This window comes from Oxyura jamaicensis, chromosome 1 (assembly GCF_011077185.1).
Source record: "Oxyura jamaicensis isolate SHBP4307 breed ruddy duck chromosome 1, BPBGC_Ojam_1.0, whole genome shotgun sequence".
Taxonomy (NCBI): domain Eukaryota; kingdom Metazoa; phylum Chordata; class Aves; order Anseriformes; family Anatidae; genus Oxyura; species Oxyura jamaicensis.
Genome location: NC_048893.1, coordinates 17,124,660 through 17,151,093, shown reverse-complemented (window position 1 = coordinate 17,151,093; position 26,434 = coordinate 17,124,660). Strand labels below are relative to the sequence as shown.

The following is a 26,434-nucleotide window of genomic DNA, read 5'->3' as shown; positions in this document are numbered from 1 at the left end:
TTTGTTGTTTGGGACTACAGGAAATTACCCTTCTGGACAAGAAATCAAATGAAAATGTCCAAGTATTTAACTTAGGAATTTGACCACACAGTTGAGTTACAAACAATGAGCCCATGTAGTTCATTAGGCTCCAATGGGAAATTAATCATTTTGCCAGGAAATCAAGTCTAGCAACATTATGTGCACAGACACAGCATTCATAGACCTTTTATAACATTTTAATGCAAAGGACTAACTCTGATATAAGACAAAAAATCCAAATCTCGAAGTGGAGGTAAGAGCCATCTCACGTGTTCTCCTTCTTTACACATATTTATTTAATAAACTAGACTTATGGTTAAATTATTTCCTAGTCCTTTCCTTACACTTCTTTCCCTTGCTTTCCTATTGAAAATAATCAAACAATGAAGTTTCAAAATAAAACAATTTATTATTATTTTTTTGCTTTGGTAAATTGTTTACGAAATACAGCTTAAGCTTAATCTATTTTTTCCTTCTCTTACATGCCTGCATTTAATTCTACTATGGGTAAAACTACCATTTTATTAGACATTTTTAAAGTTCTTTGTAAAGAAAAACTCAGTTATACCACCTAGAGTTTCAGCTAATTCCACTAATTCAATGTCAAGATTGAAACTGCAGGGGGAAATACATACACTGCTGAAGTAATTACACGGAGAGGGTCAAAATGCTACTGTGGAGATCAGCACCCATCACAAAAAGGCTGACAACTCGTCTGATACATGCAATCTGTATTGACGGTAAGTATACAGTTCATGGTGTTAAACAAGGCAGTAATATTTTGTTCACAAATATAAACAAACTGATTAAATTAAGTTATCCAACAAGGTCCAGAGCTTCAGTTTTCTGTCAGCACACAGTAAGAGTGTTTATGTAAAAGCTGGAGGAGAAGCAATGTAAAATGTGTTACAGTGCTTGGTGTATGGCCATGGCTTCTGCTTTTATATATTAACTTAGTAGCTTTCTACCCCTCAATGCAAGAAGAAATATTTTAAGTGAAACAAAATGCTTCTTCCTTTATGGTTTATTTATGATAATACAGGTCTCAAAATCAAGGAGTGAAAGACAGGAAAAAAAAAAAAAAGTATAACGCAAATAACAACAAAAAATAGGCTGAAATCACTGGCCACATTTCTTTCTGCAAAAATCTCCTCAAAATGAGTCATTTGATTAGATAGAAATATATAAAAACACGAATCCTAGCATTTTAAAAGAATGTTAAATAAGTGAATATGTGGGAGGCATTACAGCCAATGCAATTAAAGCATGGGTAGGTTTCTTAAAGGAGAAATCTCTAGCACTGTCAATATCCAGAGATAACGCTTCTTAATTAACCGAAGCGGGCAAATCCATGTTTATTAATTTCAGAAAAGATCTATGCAAACATACAGTCTGGTGTTATTTCTCAGCCTGACACTAAATTAACACCAGCAACGACCCTTCAGTGCTTGCAAGGTTGTCGCTTTGCCCAGTCTTGAGTGAAACTTTTTCCCAGGCACATAAAAGTTTTTTTTTTTTTTTTTTTTTTTTCCACACTTTCCACAGCCAGCACTCTGAACTCAGCTGGGCTCCTTCTTCTGGCAGCTAGCATCCCAGCTACACTACAGTGCTAAAAAAGAATAAATGGGTTCACCAAAACCCCCACATTTTTGTATTATGTTTGTTAACACTGCTTAAAGAACAGCCACTCGATACACCATCCGATACAAATACATCTCTCAGGACTCTCACTTGAGTCTATGACCAGTTTGCTTTACTAACAAGGGAGGGAATATTACATCAGGAAAAACAAACAAAAAAAAAAAAGTAATTTTCTGATGAAGGAAAAATTAAGAAAAAATATATATATACATAGGAGGGTTACTGCCCCCAAAAATTCTTCTATTCGTTTAGTCAAATGCTTTTTTTTTTTTTTCACCCAATTCATGCAGGAAAAATAAAAAATAAATAGAAAATAATAATAATAAAAAAAGGCCCACCACACTATCCAAACTGTTCTCTCCAGTAAATTGTCATCATAATATTCTGACCGCAAGGTGGAAGAAAAATGGGAGCCTTGAAATCATGCAAAGGCCTCTTCTAGTTTTGGGGCAGCAAGGAGGAGAAGGAAGGTGCTGAATGCCCAGTATTTGCTCTGCCCTGCCCTTTCCATAGAACTTTAGTGCCATCTATTGAAAATTTACTGAATAAGGAAGAGGGAAAGGATGCCTATTGATCTGGTATAAAAATAAGACGTTTACTTGTTAAGGGTTTTTTGGTTTATTAATACTCCCATGATGACTACTGTTCTGTGGTCATCTGATAGCTACAAATATTTTCTATACACTATACATGCCCCATAAATAAATGAAACGTTGGCTAAAACACAGAATACAAGCATCACATACATTATATATATATGCATTTACCGAGAATTTAAGTCTAAAGCTACCTATTTTCTAAAGGAACAAACATGAGAAGGCTTTAAACGGAAAAGAAAAAATAAAAATAAAAGAAAAAGCGTGGAAGCACTGCTGTAAATAGAACATACTGGAAACAGTAAAAATAATTAAGGCACCTCGCACAGACCGTAGTATTAAAGCACAGGGTATGTAGACATGCAGATATAATTACCTTCTTTAAGAAACTGTGAGTGGATGACAAATATAAGAAAACAGCAGATCGCTGCTCCTGCTAGTGCCCATAAAGCTTTCAAGAGCTGCATCTCGGGTCTGAAACTCAGTAAATACCCAGAAAGTCACACAATGAATTTCCACAGCGATGCATCAACGCTTTTTTTTTTTTTTTTCTTTCTCCCCCCCTTTTCCGTGCGCCAGGCGCGGCGGCTGCCGGCGGGGACCCAACAACGCTCCCGAGCAGGGGCGGGCGAGCCCGGGGGCTGCGGAGGAGGGGCCGGGGGGGCTTCACACCTCCTCGCCGAGCCAGCGGGCGCGGGGCTCCATGAATCAGCGCTGCGGCTCCGCGCCCAGCCGAGCCGAGCCGTGCGGAGCCGTGCCGGGGGCAGGGGCTGCGCAACAGCGCCCGCGGGGCCGCCGCCGCCGCCGCCGCCACCACCGCCCGCTTCAGGGGGCTCCGCCGCCGGGGGGCGCGGGGCGTGCGGGGGCCGGGCCCACCCCGCCGAGGCTCCGCGGGGGCTGCTGCGGCATCGCCGGGCTGCGGGAGCCGCTCACTCGCTGCCGGCTCCTTCCCTTGTCGGGCCGCCGCCGCCGCCGCCGCCGCTCGCTGCCACGGCTCCAGGAGGAGGGAGCGGGAGGGGAGGGGGGGAGCGGGGGAAGGGAGGGATTTCTCTTCGCTGCAACTTCTCCCCGGCTGGCGGCAATTTGTTGCACCCCCCCCCCCCGGACCCCCCCCTTTTCCTCCTCCTCCTCTTCTCCCGGCTCGGAGATCCTCTCTGCTCAAGGGGGGGCTCGCCTCGCAGCCCGCCCTCCCCGCTGGGGAGAGCCAGCCTCCGCTGAGCCTCGCACCTCCTCGCCGCCGGCCTCCAAGGGGGGCTCCCCCCCAGACCCCCGCCCGCCCCCAGCCCCTCGCCCGCAAGGCCCGACCCCGTCCCGGCGCCGCTCGCCGCGCTACGGCGATCGCAGCCTCCAGCTGGGTGCCTCCGCCGCAGCAAGAGGGCAAATGAAAGAATGCCATCAATCACCCCCTCCCTGCAAAAATTAATAATAACAAAAAGCCAAAGCTGTGGGTTTTGCTGCAGCCTTCCCCCCTCCAGTGGAAAGCCTGGGAGGTGCCGTGGGGGGTGCACGGCCGCGGGTTCCCCCCCATTTTGTGTCCCCTCCTCCCGGCCGGCCGGGGCTGGCGGGAGCGAAGGAGGAAGTGGAGGAGGAGCAGGATCGGGCTGGAGCCCCCCCCTGGCCCCTCGCCGCCGGGGAGCTCAAAGTTGGGGCTCCCCCCGGGGCCGGCCAAAAAGCGGCTGCACGGCGGCGGCCGGAGCCTCACCGGCTGGGATAGATCCAAGAGCGCGTCCATAGCTCCGAAGACGGAAAGAAACCAAGTAGGAGGATGCTTGCGAGACAAGTCTTAGCGTTGCTTCCGTGGCTCTTTGGTGAAATGATTCCCTTTCTGTTATTTTTTGTAAAGCTCATTATTTAAATATTTTCTTATTTTTTTAAAAAAGGCTTTCAAGAGGCTTGGAAGGACGGATTAATAAAATATCAGTGTTTTCGCTGCGTAAATGTTTCCCTCGTTGTTGATGATTTGTGTTGTGTTCCTCCCTATGCATTTTGCTCTTTCACTGGTAGCACAGAGAAATGTTAAAAGCAGCTATCTTTTGAATTTTAAACTTCACGCAAATCCCTATAAGCCCATTTATTGCATTTACTGTATTTGAAGATTACAGCAATGCAATGTTAAAGAAATGTCATAGCTATACTAGAGATATTCCAATGTAAATCTTTCATTCTGAAATGTACCCTTTGGTGAGAAATTGGCCATGCTTGAGCTCAGTTCAAGTTAGGTTTTGTTTGTTTATTTGTCTTCTGCATGAAAGGGAAAAGTGTCAAGCAGCTAAAGAAAAATTCACATATTTTATACTTAAGCAGTCAGAAAGAAAAAAAGAAAAAAAGAAAAAAAAAAAAACAACACCCTGAAATGGTGTCTTTTTTTAACATCCACAGATAAGTGGATTTTAAAGGCGTCTCAAACTTAAGAGTTTATGCAGTCCAGGATAAACACTGTGTATCCTTCAGTTGGAACTGCTAAGTTTGCAGAGAAACCCTATGAAGAATTTCACATATCACTTTCCTAGAAGCACGCAGAGATATGCTGCCAGTGGGTCAAAATCTCTTGCTTGCTCCTTTGAGGTTCAAGACGACAGTGCTGCTCCCATGTACTTTGATTTTAAGCTACTCTTACTTGGAGCTTCTGAATTAGATGAATTCTCCTGGGCTTTAGTGGGCTTTGGATCAGACCCTTTCATAAGCAAGGCATCAGAATGCGGCACTGTGCTTCTTGGCCACAGGGGAGTCACTCGACATGCACGCTAGTGTAAGTGGGAGCAAAATCTGGTTCAGCGCTCGCACCGTACAGAGATAGTTAGTCTCATAGCAACAAGGGATTCCAGAAGACTTCCCATTTGGGAGGACAGTGGTACCTGGCAACAATGCTTGCCGTACTAAATATGGTTCACTGTGTTTTTTGTATTTTCTTAATAGAATTGGACCTTTCAAAGGCAGTGAATCCTATTCAAAAATAGCCACCTTCAATATCTTGACTTGTCACCTGCATAAAGATTTATACAATATTAAATATATCTCAGGTTACCAAGATGGACTTCTCTGGAAGACTTTTCTGAATAAATTTCCCTGACAAAAATGCCCCCTTATCTTTCAGCCTATTAAGATCTGAACCCCCAGCTAATATGATAACACCCGTCCAACAGTTTCTAAACTGCTTAGGTTAAGACAGATTTATAGAACTAACTCACTTCATATTTCCAGGTTTTTGCCAAAGCTCTGACCCCATATGTCTCCAGTAATATAGAGGGGCAAAAGGCTATGGTCTCAGAAATAGCGTCTGCCTGGAATCCACAAGAACTCCACAAGAACTTCTCCACTTGTGTTTTAATGTTAAAGAGAGATGTGGAGCACGTGAAAGCTCCTTCATGCACATAAAAGATGGTGATGGCATTAGAAGATATTTCCGACACAGGGGACTGTTGGGAAAAGTAGTAAGGAAAGCATTTTCCTGATGGCCAAGGAGCAAAAGCAAATGTGTTTGAGATATGAGTTCTTCACAGTTCCTATGGGAAAGCACCACAACAAATAAGTGCATCATTTCCAAGTGTATGTTCTCTTTTGGAAACACAGCTCATTCGTTCCTTTGAAATTTCTGTCTAGTTCAACAGAATTACTAAAACTGGAACTCTGTAGTGAAGACAGCAGCCTTTGCTCAATTCTGTAGCTTTAAAAATATTTTTGTACTCTGCATTTAGTTCTGTGGGGAAAAAAAAAAACAAAAACAAAAAAAAAAAAAAAAAAAAAACAACACTATAAACCTTTAAAAGATCTATTCTTCAGTACCAAGACATTTTATAAATAAGAAGATGCTAAAGTTCCTGAAATGTGACCATGTCCAGACCATTCTATACCACTGTAACTAAACCCCTAGTATTTTCAGTTGTGTTGAATTTTTCTTGCATGATTATTTTATTACTGTTCATGCAATATACCCCCAAACTATGCATGGCCAATGCAGATCTAAATGCAGTAGCACAAGAGATGACGTTAGCCCATTCTCACTAATGAATTTGGAATCTACCACTGGCCTTGAAGCACAAAAAAAAAAAAAAAAAAAAAAAAAGCAGACAATATCTATTATTAGCCTATCTAGCCCAAACCTTCACTGATGACCACTGGATTTCATTTTTGTTACTTTTGAGTTACTCAGGCAATAGTCTGTCACCAGTCACTTGAGGTGATTATTCCAGCCCAGTGGTTCTCTCAGCTGGGATGTTTCTCTTAAGTTAACATTTTATTTTGTTGAAATTCACCCAATTTATCTCTCACATATGCCTGAAGTGGCATTATAAATCCTTTCCCATTTTGAATCTACTCAAAATAGATGATATATTGAATATAGAGAAATGAATACAGATGGATATATTTCCACCAATTATCTTTTGCAGCCTTTAAATATTTTTCCCCCGCTGCTCTCTGCATACCAACAGCTGGCTCACATTTCTTTGCATCTGGGCTAGTCACAACTGCAGCAGTCCTCCAAATACCATTGCTGATCTTCAGCTGATGCTGGGCAATGCCACTGAAGTATAAATTTATCTCTAAAGAGACTTTATTAATCTCTGGTTTGTGATGTGATGTAGCTGCACCAGGAATTATGAACACATATTCATCTTACCATCTCCTTCCATGAACGCCTAAAATTTTTGCTTTATTTTTCCTTCACTCACCTAATTAGCTGATGTGGTAATGTCTGTAACAATTTTTTGACAGACCAAACCCTGTTTCCTGCTCTTTCTCCTAATTGCAGATTCATAAAAGGGATAACGCAGCAAGGAAATTTTAGAATAACCAAAATGCAATTTCTTTGCTGTAGTGACTAATTTCTGCCTAATATTTCTGATATGTGTTTTAAAATATCTTTGCATTTCCCTTGGCTTTCCAATTATATTATTTTGCTGTTGCCTTCTTCCCACCATCTTACTCACTTTCACTTCAGGTATGATTGTATTCCGCTTTTCTATTTATAGAGAAAGAACTGTGCCAGGAGCCTGCGTCCTGTGGACAGTTGCCCATAGGGAACTCATTGCACTTTCTCCCACTTAGCAGTTACCAGTTGATAATTGCTTTCAGCCACTGCTGATTAAGACATTATATGAGCTGGCTAAGACATGAAAGGCTCTGTAAGACCACTGCCATCCCCTAATCCCCTGGTTCCCCAATACCAGGGACAACACCACAGTTCCCCAACACCACAAATTAGAAATGACACGATATAGTCACAGGTATGTTATCATCCTCCTCCATCCATGTTGTACTCATGGACCGTCTTCCTTGTATCTGCTCATAAAGCAATCTCCCTTTATATCATTCAAAGCTTTAAACAGCTCACTTCTGTAATGCTGAATTTGTACTCTTTCATTTCACCTTACACACTCAACCTGTTACAGGGATCACCTAGCTTTCTAGTAGCTGCTCTGACACATTTAACAGCACAATTATAGATGACTTGGTAACCACCCATTGACTAAAAATAACCTAGCAACTGAAGACACACTTAGGTATTTATACTTAGATATCCCAGAGGAACCCTTCACAGCTCTTGGAGATGGAGAAAACATATGTATCTCACCAAATGCAGCAGGCTAGGAATCCTCAGGGTTGGGGGCGATGGAATATAAGGAGAAGAGATAACATTGCACAGCTGAAAGATTTTCCAGACAACACTCTGCCAGCTAATCCAACTCTTTTCCAACTAGCTCTGCAATTAAGGTTTCCTACTGAGATCAATGACAGCATTATGACCCTGGGAATTTCTGACGCAGAAAAAAAAAAAAAAAAAAAAAAAAAAAACACATCTGGCACATCTGGGACTACAAACTTTAGAGCCTTACAAAATTCAGTTCCCACACTGATGGTAATTGCAACCAGTACGTATCCACAGGAACTAGTGCCAGTATGCGTATAAGAGAATACGTGAGCTGTCATGAACAAGATGCCACTGAGGAGGAAGCTAGGACAGCATATCCTGTGTGAGGAACCTGCAATGCTGAAACTCTTTTGCCTTCCAGAGCACGGAATTGTTTTTATGTGAGAGTTTTCACTCAGGCTCTTCAGGAAGAAATATAGTAAAGTCTGAAGAGAGAGGCAAATACTTAAAGGCAGTCCTCTAAACGATGAGATTTCATTTCTGTGATACATGATTATATATGCTATGTCTGCCTGTGGATAGTTTCGTAGTTTCATATATTTGGGTGGGGGGGTGGGGGAACCGTAATAAATTGACAGAACCAAATGTCTTAATGGAGAACTTGTAATATTATATTGTCTGCCTGCCCTTCCTTTCTTGCTTCCTTTGTTTTGTTTTGTTTTGTTTATGGCTTTCAAAATGCTTTCAAAACCTTCCTTCTTCTACAAAGACCTGAATAGGCAGCAACTTACATCCACTTTTTATATTTTAAAATTGACTGCATTTTTTAAAAATTCCCTACTCAAAATAAAATTTGTTTACTATATGTATACATTACAAAAATGATTTGTATTATAACCACAATTAAGCGACACATTACTTTAATTTATTTATTTATGATCCATAGTATCCAGCATCACTTCCTGAGGATCTAGCCTCATACACACAACTGAAAGGCTGTTATGTTCAGTAAGTAAATTCCTCATGAGACCTGTGAAGTAAGCCATGCAGAATAAGTAGTGACTCAAGTCATATAAGTCAAGTTATAGCAAACCTTTATAGATTAGCCAACAGTACAGTATAGTAGTGTTGTATGGAAAAGTTAAAAAGTTAAGGGGTTTTGGTGTTTCACTTCACCTAAATGGAGATAGTAAAAAAATAATAAAAAAAAAAATAATAAAAAAAATCCAAATACAGCAGGAACAATACTATACAAACTCATACTCACTGGCAACTTGTCCAATGAGCTCTATGACCTATTGCTTGAACTTTAACCAGAGAACTTTACTTTTAGCTTTACTTTTAGGGACTTCTCCCCTCAAAACACACGTATCACAAACATTGATCAGGAGCTAGAGTCACAAAACAATGGACACTTTTATTTACTGATTCCTACTGTGGTCAGTAGGAAAGGGAGATATGGAGCAAAAATGGAGCATATCTAGAACAACAAGTCACGTCCAGAGTTAGATAAAACATGTTCTGAACATACAAGGAAGAGACAACAACTGTGTCTTCATTGTTTTAACATGTTGGTGGATATTACTGAGAGAAGAGACAATCTTTGGTTGCAAATAAACTAGTGGAGGGGAAACAAATATTTTTCAGACAAATGTGCAGATGCTTTAAAAATATTCAAAACCTCAGATAGACATTTGAATATTGTTACATGCACAAAATGAACAATTATTACAATTTATGTATAAATTAAAATGGGTTTACCACTATGGCACTCTTATTTTAAGCGTGAAAACTGTCATGTTTTCAAAAAATTTACACCTGCATCAGACTGTGACATTAAAGGAAACCCAGAATATTGTACATGAAGTTTCTTCTGGTTCTGGAGTTCATTTAAAAATCTCAAATAAGTAAAGGCAAAATTAGAACACAAGATTGTTTTTTCATTCTGAAATATAAACCAATACTTTTGCAAGCCATTCATCTATAATATGGTCTACTAGCTCTTGAGAGTATAAATATACATATATATATATTAGCCAGTCTTTAGATATTATTAGATATATCCAGATAACACTAAATAGTGTAAGCCATATTTTTGTTCAATAGGATGAAAATGGATTACTGCAAGCTAATATGAGATTTATTACTGGACTCTGTGCTATGAGGAATTAACACACTGGAGGCCCTATCAACATACACCTGGGGTGGGATAATGGTAGGAAAAGCAGATTTATATAACCTGCATGTGCGATCTACTTACTACTTGTTTGCTTGCGCCTTTTTGTAGATTTTTTTTCTATTTGCCAGACACATCAGACAGTCTATAGCTTACCACAGTTAATAAAGTGACCACCGTATAGCAGGTTTTGACTTTTCTCTGTGTGTGAAAAGAATGTTTGTAAAGGGTAATATCCTTTTTGGTATCATTTTGGATTATGCTGTTCTAATAGGAACCTTTTTTTCTGTATGCTTACATTGTTTTAAAATAGAAAGCTTTAATTACAACATGAAATGGAGCATCTAAGATTTTGGCATTAGAAAAATAATAATAATAATAATAAAAAAAATAAAAAAAAATTGTACCCTTACTATACCAGGCAGAATTATCTTTGTCAAGTTGCAACTTCAGCTACTGGCAGCACACAGCGTGAACTAACTTCAGTAAAAAACCTGCAGACACTGTAACTGCTTCAGTCAGATTTCAGAAGAATAAAACATTACAAATAGCATTAAACAAACATTGTAAGAGGTAGAACATGCACTTCTACAGCAGAATATGAATTCTCCCTGGACATTGCTTAACCTTAAATAGAGAAGGAGAGGAGTGGGCCATGGACCTGTCGTTGTGCCAGCTCCTGGGATATTTTAGCATCACATCTGTGCTGGACTGCCCTGATCTTCATACTTATCAGTGGGCTTTTGAAGAAGAGACAGAAAGCTTTCTGTGATTTCTTCACATCATGCACACCCAGTGGAAGGTCCACACCAACACCCCATGCCTCTATAGCTTTCATCGTGCAACAGTTCAAGTTCAGTTTTTAGTTGCCTGTGTCTGTATCTGAAGGGTCAGATGATTCATCACAACTAATTGCTCATGACTGAACAAGAATCTGTAAGGTAACACGTACAGAGTAGGGATGATCAGAGATTACAGCATGAGTATAAGCTGAAGTCTTATATTAGTATATTGGTTAAGCCATGCCCACAGAAACAGATAGCTTTGACCTTAAAGTCACAGCAAAAATTTGAGTTTACTTCACTAGTATGCTAATAACATTACATTAATATAATATTACACATTGAATGGCCACTATAGAAAAAGTAGACACGTTATAAGTTGGTAATGATGACAAAGTTTTTATGTATGAATTACTATATAGAGATAGATACTGTATTTCATTTTTGAAAATACTTGATATATATATGTATATAATAGTGTTTATTTGGTTTTGTTTAATGCTTCAAAGGAAATGGGTATAGTCTACTCTGTCATTAATGCATAAAATAATAGGTCAGTAACACATTTTATAAACTATATGCTCTTGATCCATGACATAGTGCTTTCAGAATGTGTCAACACTCAGTGATTTCCTTACCCAGCTCAAAAGCATCTTGGAAGCACCCCGGGCAATGTCTCATATACAGCCATTGAGGGTTATCCGCTCCAAAATAGCTGTTATAATCTGAATGGAAGAATCATAAATGATTCAATTGAAATCACTTCTGAAAATGCAAAAGGAAATGAACACAGAATAAACTACAACATTAGGGGGTCTAACAGCCCACACACCTGAAGATTTAGAATTGAAGACTTTAGAGTTTCCCCTTATAATCATCCTGCTGTAGGTAATGGCTACGTTCAGATGCTGAGAACAGTACTCATAAAACTGACCTTCACTGATTTTAGAGGAGCTTTTAGTAATCATTTCAAATATAAGTTAACAAAGCACTTACCCAACTGCATCTGACATGACAGAATCCAGGTGAGTCCCTCCCTTTCCCACCTCCCTCTCCCTCCCTTCTCTGAAAGAGGCTAAGTATTCATATCTTCCCCATAAAGGAAATATAGTATAGTACATAGCACTTATCTAGCCTTCATATTAGAACCCAGATATATGAAATAAAAACTTAAACAATAATTCCACCAAACGTTGGATCCCAAACCAGCTTGCTTTCTTGTTTTTTGTTTGCTTATTTGTCTGTGAAGAAACTATGCCAGGAAAAAAAAAATACTTGCAGAAAAGAAGGAATAGCTAAAGACAGTATAATAAACTAGAATATTTGTTATGGTTTCAAGGGGTATTTTAGATGTATTTTAAATGCCAGCTACGTTGAGTATTCTCTTTGTCTACTTGTAACAGATTTTTTTTTCTTCCACTAGGTAACACTAGTTTTTAAAATAAGCATGTTTTCTTCATAATTACTTTAGAAGAATAGAGAAAAGATACAAGAAGTGAGTACTTTATGTATTAAACTGAAATATCAAGTATTATGAGCAACATAACATCTACTTGTATATTGAGCATTGCCTGAGGGTTTAAGGTCACCAAGGAGATGAGGAAGGGAGAAGTTATTCTGTTGATGAAAATGTGCAACTGGCATACCAGTTGCTACCAAAAGACATACCATAGGTATGAAGCTGTTTATCCATAAAGTCATCCTATCAAAGTGGACAGAATCAACATATGAGCCAATAACCTCCTACTGTGAGAAATCACAGTTTACGTTGCCATAAGGAAAAGGTTCTTCCCCTTTCCAGATTATATGCTCTGCTGCTTCATATATAGAAAAACAACCTCAAGAAGTTATCAGAGTTTTGTAAGGCAGTCATTAAAACCTAGTAATGCAACTGTAATAGTCTGAGAAGGTTTAAATGTTTTCCTTTTTCAGATACACTGCTGAAGATGTGTATCTTCTTTTTGACAGGCACAACACAGGATGAAAAAAAAAAAAAAGTAATAAAAAAAAATTTCAACTGTTTCTGGTGGTCATCTTTTTAATTGGCTATCAGAACTGAGTTTTGTAAACTGTCATTTCTTTTTTTTTTCTGTCATTTCACTGTTTTTTTTTCTATTTATATTAGTCATTATCATGCCAATTATTTTTGTGTGACGCACACAGTGTATCAAAGAGGATTAGTTTGACACAATATATAAAACATTCTGCTTTTTTTTATTATTATTATTTTTAAGAAGCTAACAGTAATCCTTTGAGTTATATTATTTTTTTTTCTCAATATTTTGGTAGAAATTTTATTGTCATTTCCATATGAAAATATATTCACATCAGAAATTTTTAGTAACCAAGGACCTAAATAATGCCTAATAAACAGCAATGTGAGTAAGTTGAAAATATATTTTATGTAAAACAACTAGCAGAAAATAATAATATCTCATTAATGATGTTTCCTCTTTTTAGCTTTACGGATACTTTTCATTCAATGCTGCATCGAGTTTTATTACAAAATCAGGAATTCTGATTAAGAATCCCCAAACACAGGTCCTACATCTACTGACCGACTGAAAGGAGAGATGGCTGTACTGAGTCTTTAGCTAAGCCCAGAAAACGAGATACAACACATGAGGTTGGGAGCAGATTGGTGGCTGTGAATCCAAGTTTAAGATTATGAGTAGTTCCTGTATGGAACTGTAGTTCCATTTGTAATAACTTTGTACAATGCTGGAATATTGTACCTTACTTCCTTCTTTCATTTGTAGTTCTTCTGTCCAGTGTAGTATATTTTATATATGTGTATAGAATAAGAGGATAATATCAATCCCATTCAATTCCCAATCCTCAGTGACAGAAAATAAATAAATAAATAAATAGTGCAGCTCCATCATGCATTGCTAAGAATGTCTGACCGCAGTTTAAAAACAATACTCATCCTGAGAAACCTTCAGAAACACCTTCAGAAACATTTTCTCTATCACTAATACGGGAACTTTGTTAAAAAGCAATCCTACTCAGTACATATTCAAACAACAAATAGTGCAGGGATGGACTTTACTGCAAATTGTAAATTAATAACAAGCAATCCCATGAGCCTCAGAATAAATGAGGTCAGTTTTCATATAAGTTTACATTTTGTAATTAACTGCTAGCTCTGATTTCTCACAACTATCCAGCTGAAGACCATGTCAATTCTCTAGATTTAACACAGAAATAGAGGACGTACAATGTATGTTCCCAGCATCGAGGCATTTATAGGGTCTCTTTCTTCCAATGATCATGCATTTTCAGAAACTTTTGCAATTGAAGTATATGATACTTTTGTCTCTCTGAGAAATTTGGTTAGACCCAGAGCTCAAAAGTAAAAAGTTTTACACAACATATACTTTGTTTCCTGACCCTCAAAACTGTCGAGTTCCACTCGATTCAAGGAATGCTCAGACTCATCCAGATCCCTTACTTCCATAATTTATCTGCCTCTAGTTTCTACGAATGAAAACAAAACAAAACCAAACCCTTTACGAAGTCTGCAGCATCTACTCTCCTAGATTGGAAACCTCTCACCAACAAGTTTTCCATGAAGGTCTTGGGAATACTTAGTTTTTATTTATTTATTTATTTATTTATTTATTTTTCTCCTTGGCGCTAATGCTTTGAGCCCCATATTTATATTTTAATACCATACAGCACTCAGCCAGGCAAATTATCAAATCAAATTACAGTGGCTCACCAATTTACCTCCCATCAGCTCTAAAGCAATACCTTGTTAACCTGCTATAACTGTGTTGTGTATCTGAACTGAGCACAAGTGAGTGAAGGTTATTTCAGAAAGAAAGGACAGACTAAAAGGGCAGCTTATTTCCACAAAGGAAAAAAAAAAAAAAAAAAAAAAAAAAAAAAAAAAAAAAAAGTAGACATTTGAGCAAACTGTTTAACTTTAAAGGCAATTAGGCAATGGAATGACTTGCCTGAGGGGGTAGTTTAAACAATGGAATGAGAAGTGCTTAAAATAGAATAAACTATTTGTGAGACAGATACAGATGTAAATAATCCTCCATGTTTTGAACTAGATGAATCAGGAGAGGTATCTTTTCTATTCAAATGTCTGACTATAAAAATTCTATTCTTTTTCCTTGGGAACAGCTTTCAAACTTATGACTGTTCTCACCTGTCCCGAATACTAAAGTGAAACCACACTCCAAAATGCAGTTTAACCTCACTGTATCATTATAAAGTAGATTTATTCATAATAAGCATCGATGAAAAACTTCCAGCAAAAAAGTCCTTAGTCAGGAAGATGCACATTGTTGCAAAAATGGATTGTTTCTCTAAGTGCTTATATGGCCCCATCTCTATAATATCGAAGCGCCTTACAAACATTAATGAATGTATTCTCACAACACCCCAGGGAGATAGAGATAGTACTATTAGCTAATGCACAAAGAGTACCTTGTCCAAAGTCACACAGAAAGTCTGTGGCACAGCCAAGACTCAAAACTGTGATTTCCTGCCCACTGCCGTAACCATGACTATATTCACCATCCATATACAGCATTTCAAAATATGTTACATATAACCTCAGATCTTTACACAATAAGCATCTCTGTTCAGCTGTAGATTCAACTGCTGACTTAATAAATAAGAATAACTTTGTTTATCGGGAAGCTTCATTACAGCAATAAATTTGCAGGTTACTGAAACAATGACAGTTATATGGGCCATAACTGGTTCTAATACAGGAGTGCAGTAAAAGAGAATTCCCTGATCATCACATCCAGAAATGAAGGCATCATATCCAGAACAAGATTTAGATACAAAAATATTTTTCTTCAGATGATGTAAAGTGTTACATTGTACAGAGGGGTTAGAAAGAAAGAAAGAAAGAAAGAAAGAAAGAAAGAAAGAAAGAAAGAAAGAAAGAAAGAAAGAAAGAAAGAAAGAAAGAAAAGCAAACAACAGGCTAGCTATATTCGTTACACAGTTCCTTTTGGATAAACTATTTCTGTAATAAGAGAGATACACTATTTTCAGTTTTAATGTGGTCAGATCTGGAAAGACAACTGCAGTAAGTGTTTTTACCCCAGAACACCAAGGAACAGAATTTGGCTTATAAATTAAATATTAGAATCAAGCAAATATATGAATTAATAGAAAACACTCAATACCAAGGTTTTTCATCATATTATAGGATTGTTTTTTAGTCATTTAGAGAGGTCAACATTTTAATGAATTTGGAGAACTGATCAAATGATAACATGATTCTTCTAAATCAGGAACACAGCATGTTGTCTTTCATTTTGGCAGGGGAGAAGCATAGTCATTGCACTTTTCCTCAAATGCTGAACATTTTAAAATGAGAAAATATATTGTACAACTACATAAATAATGAAAAAAGGTATGAAGGTATAGTGGATCACAAAGTGAATAATGATCCAAAAATACAATGTTGTTGCCACAGAGTGAAGTATAATTTTAAATTCATTGACAGAAATAAGTAATATCTCCTGAACTTCATTCCTGAAGTTCCACAACAGCACTTTTTCAGTTTGTGGCTTCATGTTTTAAGAAAGATGTAGATAAATTAGATCTGTTTTTAATTAGATCTACCAATATAGAAGAGGGGATTTACATCAGATGCTAATTGAAAACAGCCTAGCTATCAGGATAGTTAAATGACAGCACAGATTATCATTGATAGGGAATCCATACATCAACATGCATTTTTATTTATTTATATTTTTAAGAACAAGTTAAATAAATATCCATTAGGGGCAATCCTAATTCTCATGAGAGGATAGACTGGACTCTGACCTGAGACCAATTCCAGTCATATATATCTATATTTAATTATTGTACAAATAGTAGAAACAGACATTCAGATCACCTGTTCTCAAAGAAGCCCATTCTAGAATCCTTTATTCCCTCCTTTCCCTCTCCCTTTCTGTTACTGGGATCTCTACAGCACTGAATTCATTCAAAAATCACACTGACAGAAGTGCTTACCTTTGGCAGCAATAGCCCAGTGTTGCCCCAGGAAGGGGGCTATAGGCTGGGTTTCTAGGCTCTCCTCTGGTTTACTACAGTCACTGATCTTGAGAACAGCAAGCAGGTACCATACCTTCACAGCAAGCAGATATCATACCTTCATTAAAGGACCAGAAAACTGCAACAACTGGATAATTTTGGCTAAATTTTATTACTACTGAGTAACAGGAGGAAAAAAAAAAAAAAAAAAAAAAAAAAGATGAACTATGCATTAGCAAAATTATTAGATTAGAAAAACAGACATTCTTGTTATTAGAAAGCTTAGGTGCCAATTTGGGTTGCAGGAGTTGCTTTTAATTTTCTCTGATTCTCCCAACACTAGAGTAAGAATTTTTTGCTCTTTCTTGTAAGGTGCTTGTTTGTTTGTAACTGCAAAAACATATGTACTATGATTCAATACAATGGTTCTGTTTCATAAAAACAAAACAAAGGACAGATGAAAGATAACAAAATCATGTCCTGTATGACCATCACTTTGTCTCCTTGTACTGGGTCTGGCTGGGATGGAGTTAATTTTCCCATACAGCAGCAGCCCATACAGTGCTGTACTCTGCACTTGTAGCTCTGCACTGGTATCACACCAGTGTTGTGTCTACTGCTGAGGAATATTGGCACAGCATCAGGACTTCCTTTACTTCCTTCCCCCCCCCCAGCCTGCCAGAGCAGGCTGGGGGTGGGCAAGAAGTGAGGAAGGAACATCACCAGGGCAACTGACCTAAACTAACAAAAGGGATATTCCATACCATATGGTGTCACACTCAGCAATAAAAGGTGGAAAAAGGAAGAAGAGGGCAGGGGTGGGGTGAGCTCTTGTTGTGAAAACATCTGTCCTTCTAAAAAACTGCTACATGCCTTGAGGCCCTGCTTCAAGAACATAGTCAAGCATCACTTGTTGATGGGAAGTAGAGAATAATTTCTTTCCTCTGCACTTCCACACAACCTTTGCTAGTTTTGTTGTTTTGTTTTTTCCCCTTTTCCCCTTTCCCTTTTCCTTTTAATTAAATTATTTAATTAATAATAATTTCCCTTAATAATTATTTTTCCTTTAATTAAATTATCTTTATCCCAACCCGTGAGTTGTTTCTTTGCTTTTCTTCTTCCCCTCCTCTTCTGAGAGGGTGAGCAGGTGAGAGCGGTTGTGGTGGGGTTCATCTGCCTAGTAAGGTAAAACTACCACACTCCTTTCACTTCTTTTGAGGCTGTTGAAACAAAGACTAGCTAGATAACTGGAACTGCATCCAACTAGAGGAGTAATAGGATTAATTCCTAGTTCCAGGTAGGAGGCAGTGTTCAGAGAGCAAAACAGGACTGGCGGAACTGTTCCTAAGGAAGGGGTAAAGAAGACTTGGGCCTGGAGCATCCTCTTGAAGATATAACTTCCCCAGGACAGCATTGTGAAAATTAGATCAGGCCATATTATCCAGTTAGAACAGGTTTCTCTATTCCCCAGACTACTTTGTCCCCAGAGATATAGAGATTGGGGAAAAACATTCAGTCATTTGAAAGTACACGAATCACACAATCACAGAACTGTAGCGGTTAGAAGGGACCTCAAGAGATCATCAAAAGCCATAAGGATTTCAACAAGTATTTTCATAATGTAGTTAGTGTTCTGAGTATGGTTCCTTTTACAAGCAATTCATATTCACTGGAATATAGTTTATTTGAATGGCTATATTTATGTGCAGTTCAGGAGTTACTGTATAAAGGATTCATCAAAGAAAAGGCACTGTTTGTCAAGTCCAGAAGAACACGCGTGAAGCAAAGACCTCACTCAAGGAGAAAATGAACCGTTGCCTAGAACATGGAGGAGCCTGCAGGATGCTTTTCAGAAAAGCTGGAAAGAAAGACTAATGAAGCTAAAAGCAGGTACCAGAGAGCCCTCTTACAAGATATTAGTAAGGGCACTCTGCTGAGAAGTTAGTGGAGTGCCAGACAAACATTAATGAAGAAAGCCACAGGAATCCCATACTGGTAACTGAAAGTTAAGTTGCTAAAATATGAACATAGGGAAGGAACTAAGCAAGCTGTAGGAGTTCCAACTAAGTGTGGTGGTATTGAAAATAGCCTTTCCTGTTCCTCATAGGAAAATCATATAAAGGGAAGGAGTCTTAGAATGGTATCAGTTAAAATGGATGGTTCCACTTAAAATGGACAACCACTATCCACATAACTGGCAAAGTGAATGATGAAGGAATACTCAGTAAACAAAAACATCATAAAATGTTACTTAACATATGGTCAGGAGCAGCACTGTACTTATTTCACCAGGTACTAAAAGATTGCCAGTAACAACTAGGTTAACATCTTAGAGAATGGCACAACCAAATCAAATTCATTCACTTGTGATTTTTCTGCATTAATCATCTTGAGTTTGGCAAAGTAATTCTAAAAGACGATCTAAAAGGAGTGTCAGCAGTTTGTGTGTGCTTGACTATGGAAGAGTATACAGTCTTTCTCACTTCAGCAGAAAGCAACAAAAACAATAGCCCATTGAAAGAGAAAAATCTGGGGAATTACTGGTAGTTATCACATAGAAACTCAAACTGAAAATATGAGACTGCCCCAGGTAGCTTCATTTCACCAGGAAAAAAATTCACAGAATCATAGAATCACAGAACAGCTGAGGTTAAAAGGAATCTCTGGAGATCATCTAGTCCAAACTACCTGCTTAGAGCAGTATGCTCTAAAGAGCACGAAAGCATAAGACATTAAATTATTTCATTTAGAAGGTTATAATTATGCCATGCGAAAAACAACATACTATTAAAAACTTTACTATAGTTAATCCTTAATAAATAGTAGTATCAACAGAACAGTAACTATCATCCCAGAATTTCAAATATACAAGGCCAAATTTTGTTCTCAAATCTGTTTTTGTACTAGCTCCTGTTGAAGCTCAAGTGAGGGGACCAGGTCACAGAAGGTGTGATAGATACTTAATTTAAACATATTCAGGGCAAACTGAGCTGTCACTGAACATGCTGTGAGCCATTTAAAGCCTCAGAGAATTAGTAGGATACTTAGATGGGAATTCTTTCTAACCCTGACAATCAAAAAAATAATTTCTGGTCATAACTTAGATAATTTTCTATCATAACAATAAGGATATCCACATATTTTTGGGTGTGAAACTACTGAATATAGCTTTTATTGTCTAGAGTATTTCATGTTTACCTTTAGAGCAAAGTTTGTTTGTTTGAGGGGTTTGTTTGTCTTCAGCAGAAAGATCATGAAAAGTGAAGAGATCAATAAGATTTTCAAAGTTTGCTTAATATATCAGAGATGAAATTTGTAAAGACTGAGTAACTGGGTTAAGGAGAATTAGAGGAAAGTGTTAATTGCCTCATTATAATTCTGCTGGTTTGCTTTTGTTCGATTAAAGCTTAGTAATTTGAACTTTTCAACACAATTGAGTAATATAATAGACTAAAATCATATTGCATGGCATCCTAAAGCACGGGATTTGCAGAGAAGGTGAGGGAAGGATTAACACACCATGTCATAAAGTAATGCAACAAATGGGGGAATAAACAAAAAACACAACACAAACCAAACAGAAAAAATGAAAGAAAACCAACAAACAAACAAACAAAAAACATATTTTTTTCTCTCCTATAGTGTTAAAACAGGAACATTTAAAGGAAGAGCTTAATCACAGTTCTTATGAAGTACAGGTCTTTATGACCTCAGAGGTTGTAGTGTATTCCATAAGGAAGAATAACACTAAGAACACTACACTTTTTCTTTATAATCAATAATAGTTACTACAAATGTACTTTTAAAAGCTTCTAATGGATTATTTCTATATGATTATTATATTCTCATCATTTCTATACCCCTTGTGCCTAAGTCATCATTGAAGCAAAGCCCCTTTGCGCTGCCATGAGCTGTCCTTTCAGCACCACAATGCACCAAATTGCTATCAGCTCCTGTGCTTCAGTTAGCTCCAGCAGTTGCCTTATGAAACAGGAAGAGTTCAGAACTCATTTTCAGACTCTAAAGCTTAGATATTCAAAAGACACAAGTTAAATTATTCCAACTGAGATCTAATACACATATACATAAAAGTAATATTTTACAATGGGTTAGAAACACTGATGTTCTGTCCCATAAATATAGAAAGCTAAATTTAATATAAAGAAAGCTAATTATATTTGAAAATCTTGTCACAGTTACAAAATAATAAATCCTGTAAACTCAATAGCTGAAACAGAAAACTGATCTTAGCATCTGTTTGTGCATGCATAAGAGTTCCTTTAAACAGCCAACTAATTGTACTAAATCCCACAAATTATAAAAATTAATTGTTATAGGTGATAAGTGTAGATGGTGTTTTTATTACAAAAACTTCAAGTGTCTATTTGGCAGAAAATTCCTTCTCTGTAAACACCAGCAAGATCATCTGTAGCAACATCTTAGATGTGTGACAGGACCTTCGTCCTTAGTGAATGTATAATGGAATAGAAAAAGATGAAGAAAAGATTCTTAGAGAGTAAAACTATATTAGAATCTATTACTTTTTTTTTTTTTTACTTTTTTTTTTTTTTTTTCCCTCAGCTTTGCATACCTGACTAGAATAGACGAACAATGCAAGTTTAAAACCTCTACTAACTATGCATTAAGACACTGTCTTGGCCATAGGAATAATTCCAAAGTTATTTACTTCTTCTGTTGAATGTTTATACCGATAAACACTCCTGAAAATTTCAGATATAATTTAAATATAATAGTGAGAAAGACATTATATTTGCTCCCCATTGATACACTGAAATGATTGTTCATGATGGAAAGTTCAGAACTCCACCTTGTGGTGATAATTTTAACTATATGTTGAAATCAATTGCGGAGAAGAGGAAGAACACTGTGATGCCATCACAGAGAGCAAGAGAAATTCAGGTCTGAACTAAATAAATTGTGTGGAAGCTCACATGTCAAAGCTTGCAATTTTGCTTAAGATATGTGAGACAAAGCAAACCTATTGAATATTTTTTTCATTTTGGGGACAAATCAGCTGAACAAGTAACGCATAATACTCAATGCAAAGATAGATAGGCTTCTATCACTGTTCTAGTTTTCCCATCAAGCCAAATGACTAAAAGTTAGCACATGCCTACATTTACAGTGACCACACATTTACAGAGATGTAGCTTTCTTCACCAAATGTTAAGGAACATACATTCTGCTGGACCTGAATTTTTGAGGAAATCCAGACTGACTGTGTCCATCAAAAACTGCAAGACCATCAACAACATAAATTCCATCATTCAATATTCATCTGTGAAAAGCAAATATTCAGCTATTAATATATCCACCTCCTCATGTTACTAAAACAAGAAGAGGCTGGAGGATATATGCATCTAGCTCTTTGGATCATCTATCATGAACCTACAAATCATTTGTTTTTGCCAGAAATGTTCTCCAACTTAAAATAAAATGATTATAGAAACAGGATGATGAACAGAAGCTGAAAAAATGCATATGAATAAACGTTAAAAAAAAAAAAAGTATCAGATACTGCAATTTTCTTCCTATTGTTATGAGAAGGGAAAAAAAAAAACGGGGAAAAAAGAAAAAAGGAAAAAAGGGATACCTTCATTTATAATGTGGTGTTTTAATTTTTCATTAGTCTATAGAATAGAAGGCTTAAGGGTAATAACTTGGCTGGGCTAGTTTATATGCCAAAATCCTACAATTCTATAAATCATAGAATCAGAATGTCAAACCATGGAAGAGACTTTAAATATCACGTACTTCCACTCCCACCTCCACCCTCTGCCACAGGCAGGGACATGTTGCGCTAGATCAGCTGTGATCTATTTGTCTGCGTATTTAAAGGCAAGCAGAAAAGATTTGGGGGATCCCAGTGTCCTTCACTCAACTGCAGAGTTGTAATTGAGCATCTTATGCTTCACTGCTGATGTGCCTTTGTAGAAAAAATAAATTGAATTAGCTCAGCTGCCAAAAAAAAGAAAGCAAAACACTAGAGATTTTTCTACTAATACTGTGGTTGGTTTTGCTTGTTTGTTTGTTTACATTATGAATTTAATTAATCTATTTACAGGGAAAAATCACTATCATACCTCAGAAAGTCTGTTCCTGAAGAACAGGCCACTATTTCAACCTCTTCAATCATAGAAATGCTAGAGGTAAAAACAATGAATCTAGCCTTCCAAGGATACCCAGCTTTTTTGTGTAAGTTGCAAAACCCTATTTATGGTCAGACATACCACCATTACTGGAAGTGCCAGTGTGTTGCAAGAGATATTAATAGCTTTACATATCATCACATACAAATTAAAGTAGCAGACATCATGAACTGTTCCTTTGTGTGCATGTCATAGCCCTCATACACCACCAGGCACCTCCTGCAGAAGGAGGATATAGATAGAAAAGTAAAGACTCTGCTAATCTTCTTACAGAAGGCTTTACAAATAGAATCTTTAAAAAAGTCTGCCTGTGTTTACTACACATCAATTCATTGTTCCCTAACACCTTGCACTAAAAATTATGTTTGCTGTCCACCCCTGGAGTAGCTATAATTTCAGAAGACCATTGTGTAAAGCTTAAAAAGGGCCAACCCTCTTCCACAAATAAATTAGCTCACACATGTTCCTGAAATATATCCTCATGGAACACCATATGAATAGACTCATCGAAATGAACCTATAATAAAGGTACACGAAACAAACATACAACCCACTAGAACATATCTATACTGACATGAAACTAGTACCAAAAGCAACAAATAGTTTACAAGGGTTGCATATAATTTTAACAGTCAGGTCATGACAGAAAAAAAAGTTATATCCACTAAAGAGAGTTGAATCTATAGGGCAGGATATTAAGTTTTTATTAGGTTTTAGCATGGCTGCCTCTTAATGAAATGTTGCTACCTTTATTCTGTGCTGCACAGGCAAAGCAACACAATGAAGGCCTGCCAAATGAACCCATGCAATTGCAGAACTCTACAAGACAATAAAGGTTTTACTGGAATGAATTAAATACTTATCTTCCTTTGGTTCCCATAATGATGAATGCACCCTACCTTGAAGCAGCTCATTTAAAATTGAGCTCAGCATATGAATTACTGAAACAAAATAAATATTAGGCAAAATAGGCAGGCACAAAACCATATCATAAGAATGCTTAACCAAATCCCAAACATGTAAATTTGGACGTTTATATACATCTGCTACCAGAGTCATCTAAAGGTTTCCTAGATGGCCTTTCCTCTCAGCTTTTCCCCAGCAAAAAGCCTCCCTCTTTCTCTTACCCTCAGATATGAGAGACTCTCGTACTCCTAACCTTGTCCACAGCTCTCCTGACAACAGCAAAGAAGGCAGAAGTTCCTTTGGGGATGTCCACATTTCTGTATATTATTTTCTGAATTTCCAAGCACAAAATTCACACAATGCCCATCTATTTTTTTCTACATTTTATGAAGCATTCTCTCTGGTGGTAGAGAATAGCAAGTAGAGCCCTATACTGGGTTGTTACCTTTTTGACTATGATGGCTTTACATAGCTTGTAAATGCATTGTTTTTGTTTCAGTACTTCAAATGCCCATTCTTAAGGATGGTTTATGTATGCACCATGTCTGTGACAGTACTTAATTTTTATTGCAATTTTTACAATACAATGAGTTCTAGAGAGGGATCTACTGGCAATAATTTAGAAACAATTTTTAAGTGAGAAATTCTTTTCTCAAGAAACTTAGCCCACATGCCTTTATCATTGCCAAATTCCTACACAATACAATAATCATAGTTCATATAAGTAGTTGCTTTTGTTGGTGTAATTGGGTACAGATTGTCTGTAATTACAGATTTTCTTCAACCCAGCAGGATTTTTTGTAGTTTCTCAGAGATTCCACACAACTGTGGGGAGATTGGCTGAGCTGTGTCTAAGCATCTTCTGCTGCACTGACCTCAGGTATTGCACCTGCTCTGGTACTGTCACTTGCTAAGTGTGAGCTGCTACCCTTTATCTTCCTGCAGTGCACCATTAACCAGTGTTACTGACAATCCCCTGCATTAGGGAAAGAACAAAAAATAAATAATAATAATAATAATAAAAAAGTTAAAGAAAAGATATTTTGCATTAGAAATTCCACTGAAAGTTGTAAAGAAATTCCTTTAAAATAAAACAAAAATGAAATCCTGTATGCATATCATTTCTTGAAAAAAGGGACAAATTCTAAAAAGCAGATATATAAGGAAAGGATTTAAATAAAGTTTGCACAATAAATTCTGATCACTGCTCCTGGTAAAAAATGTTCTGCTTTTACTTTTAGAGTTTTAGTGAAAATACATGGCTTTCTCAATAATCTTTGGTTGCATCGTCCACTAAAGTTCTTCAGTATTATATTTGTTTCAGCTCATACATTCTGCTATAAATTACACTGAACCACAACAAAAGGCCACAGTTTAGGACAGCTATCTATGGGAACACATATGCTTTTTGAACATGGTTATTTGCTGTCCTCAAGTAGTCAGGATAACTGTTGACATTGATGAGATTTTAAGCCTAACACTTTCAGTTTAATATTTGTAAGCATAAACATGCAAAAATTGTTAGAATGTATATGGCACTTAATACATTGTGTTTGTTTTCCAAAGAGGGCTCAAATATTTCTGAGATATATGGCTACAGCCATAGCTATCTTTACTTTCCCTGAAAAAATAGAGGCAATAAAGCATAGCAACACATTAGGCTACTAAACCCAAAGTAGCTTCATTTGAAACCTGGAAACTTAGATGCTTTTCCCTTTAAAAGATGGCATCTCATCAGACCAACTTCTCACTTGGGTATGATATCATTTCCAAGAAGCAGTAAGCATTCCTGCTTATGGATAGCATTTTTGAAATGGCTGATATTGTAGAATAGCTTTATTTATATTTAAAAGAGGAATCACAAACAACAACACACAGCTTAGCCATAACTGCATGCTTTGAAGTACTTCAAAATTATATACCTACAATATATGAAAATATACACAAAAAAGTTTTCTTTACAGGAATTTCATTTTTAAAGCCCAACCAAATTAAACACCAACTAAATTCCAATATAAGAATCAGATAGTTTACTTGTTAATTTATTAGTTCCATGGTGAAATAAATTAAGAAAATATTCATTTGTTTTAAGCATATTTTGATTGCAAATAACATCATTTATGACCAAAACCATTACCATTCATTTGACTAAAAATCTATTTAAATCTTATTATCTTTGGTATTCAGATATATGTTCATTTAATATTTTTCTAAAAGAAAAACAAAAATGTTTCAACTAAATTTCAGTTTTCTGGAAAAATTAATTTCTAATTTTCTTACAGATTTGGTTAAACTACCATAATTTATGTGAGAAAAATATGCCAATACTTGTAGAATGCTTTTTGGCAGATAATTACAAAGCTTAACACCTCGAAGCCACATGCAATGCATAGAAAAACATATTACTTCCAGGAAAGGAGGAGGAGGTACTAGAAAAGCATTTGAAAATGTCATGGGGAAAGTGTAGTACTGATTGCTGCATTTATAGTAATTACTAAGGAAATGAAAAATAAAAATCAGCAATATTTAAAATA

The 26,434-nt window shown here is 37.0% G+C and overlaps 1 protein-coding gene across 9 annotated transcripts in view; it reads right to left on the bottom strand.

Moving 5' to 3' along the window:
* The window catches only part of TAFA5 (TAFA chemokine like family member 5), a 448,316-nt gene that overhangs the window by 340,310 nt on the left and 81,572 nt on the right, over positions 1–26,434 (bottom strand). For 6 of the 9 annotated variants that reach the window (XR_004747731.1, XR_004747732.1, XR_004747735.1 and 3 more), the window contains exon 2: positions 11,445–11,531. The exons of 1 other annotated variant lie outside the window; for it this stretch is intronic. Coding sequence is in view for 1 of the 8 variants with exons in the window: in XM_035316002.1 (XP_035171893.1) it covers positions 11,445–11,531 (87 nt within the window). In the remaining 7 variants the exon portion in view is untranslated. Of the gene's footprint in view, positions 1–2,634; positions 3,368–11,444; positions 11,532–26,434 lie in introns of those variants that run through there. 2 more of the 9 variants (XR_004747749.1, XR_004747753.1) reach the window with 2 other exon arrangements.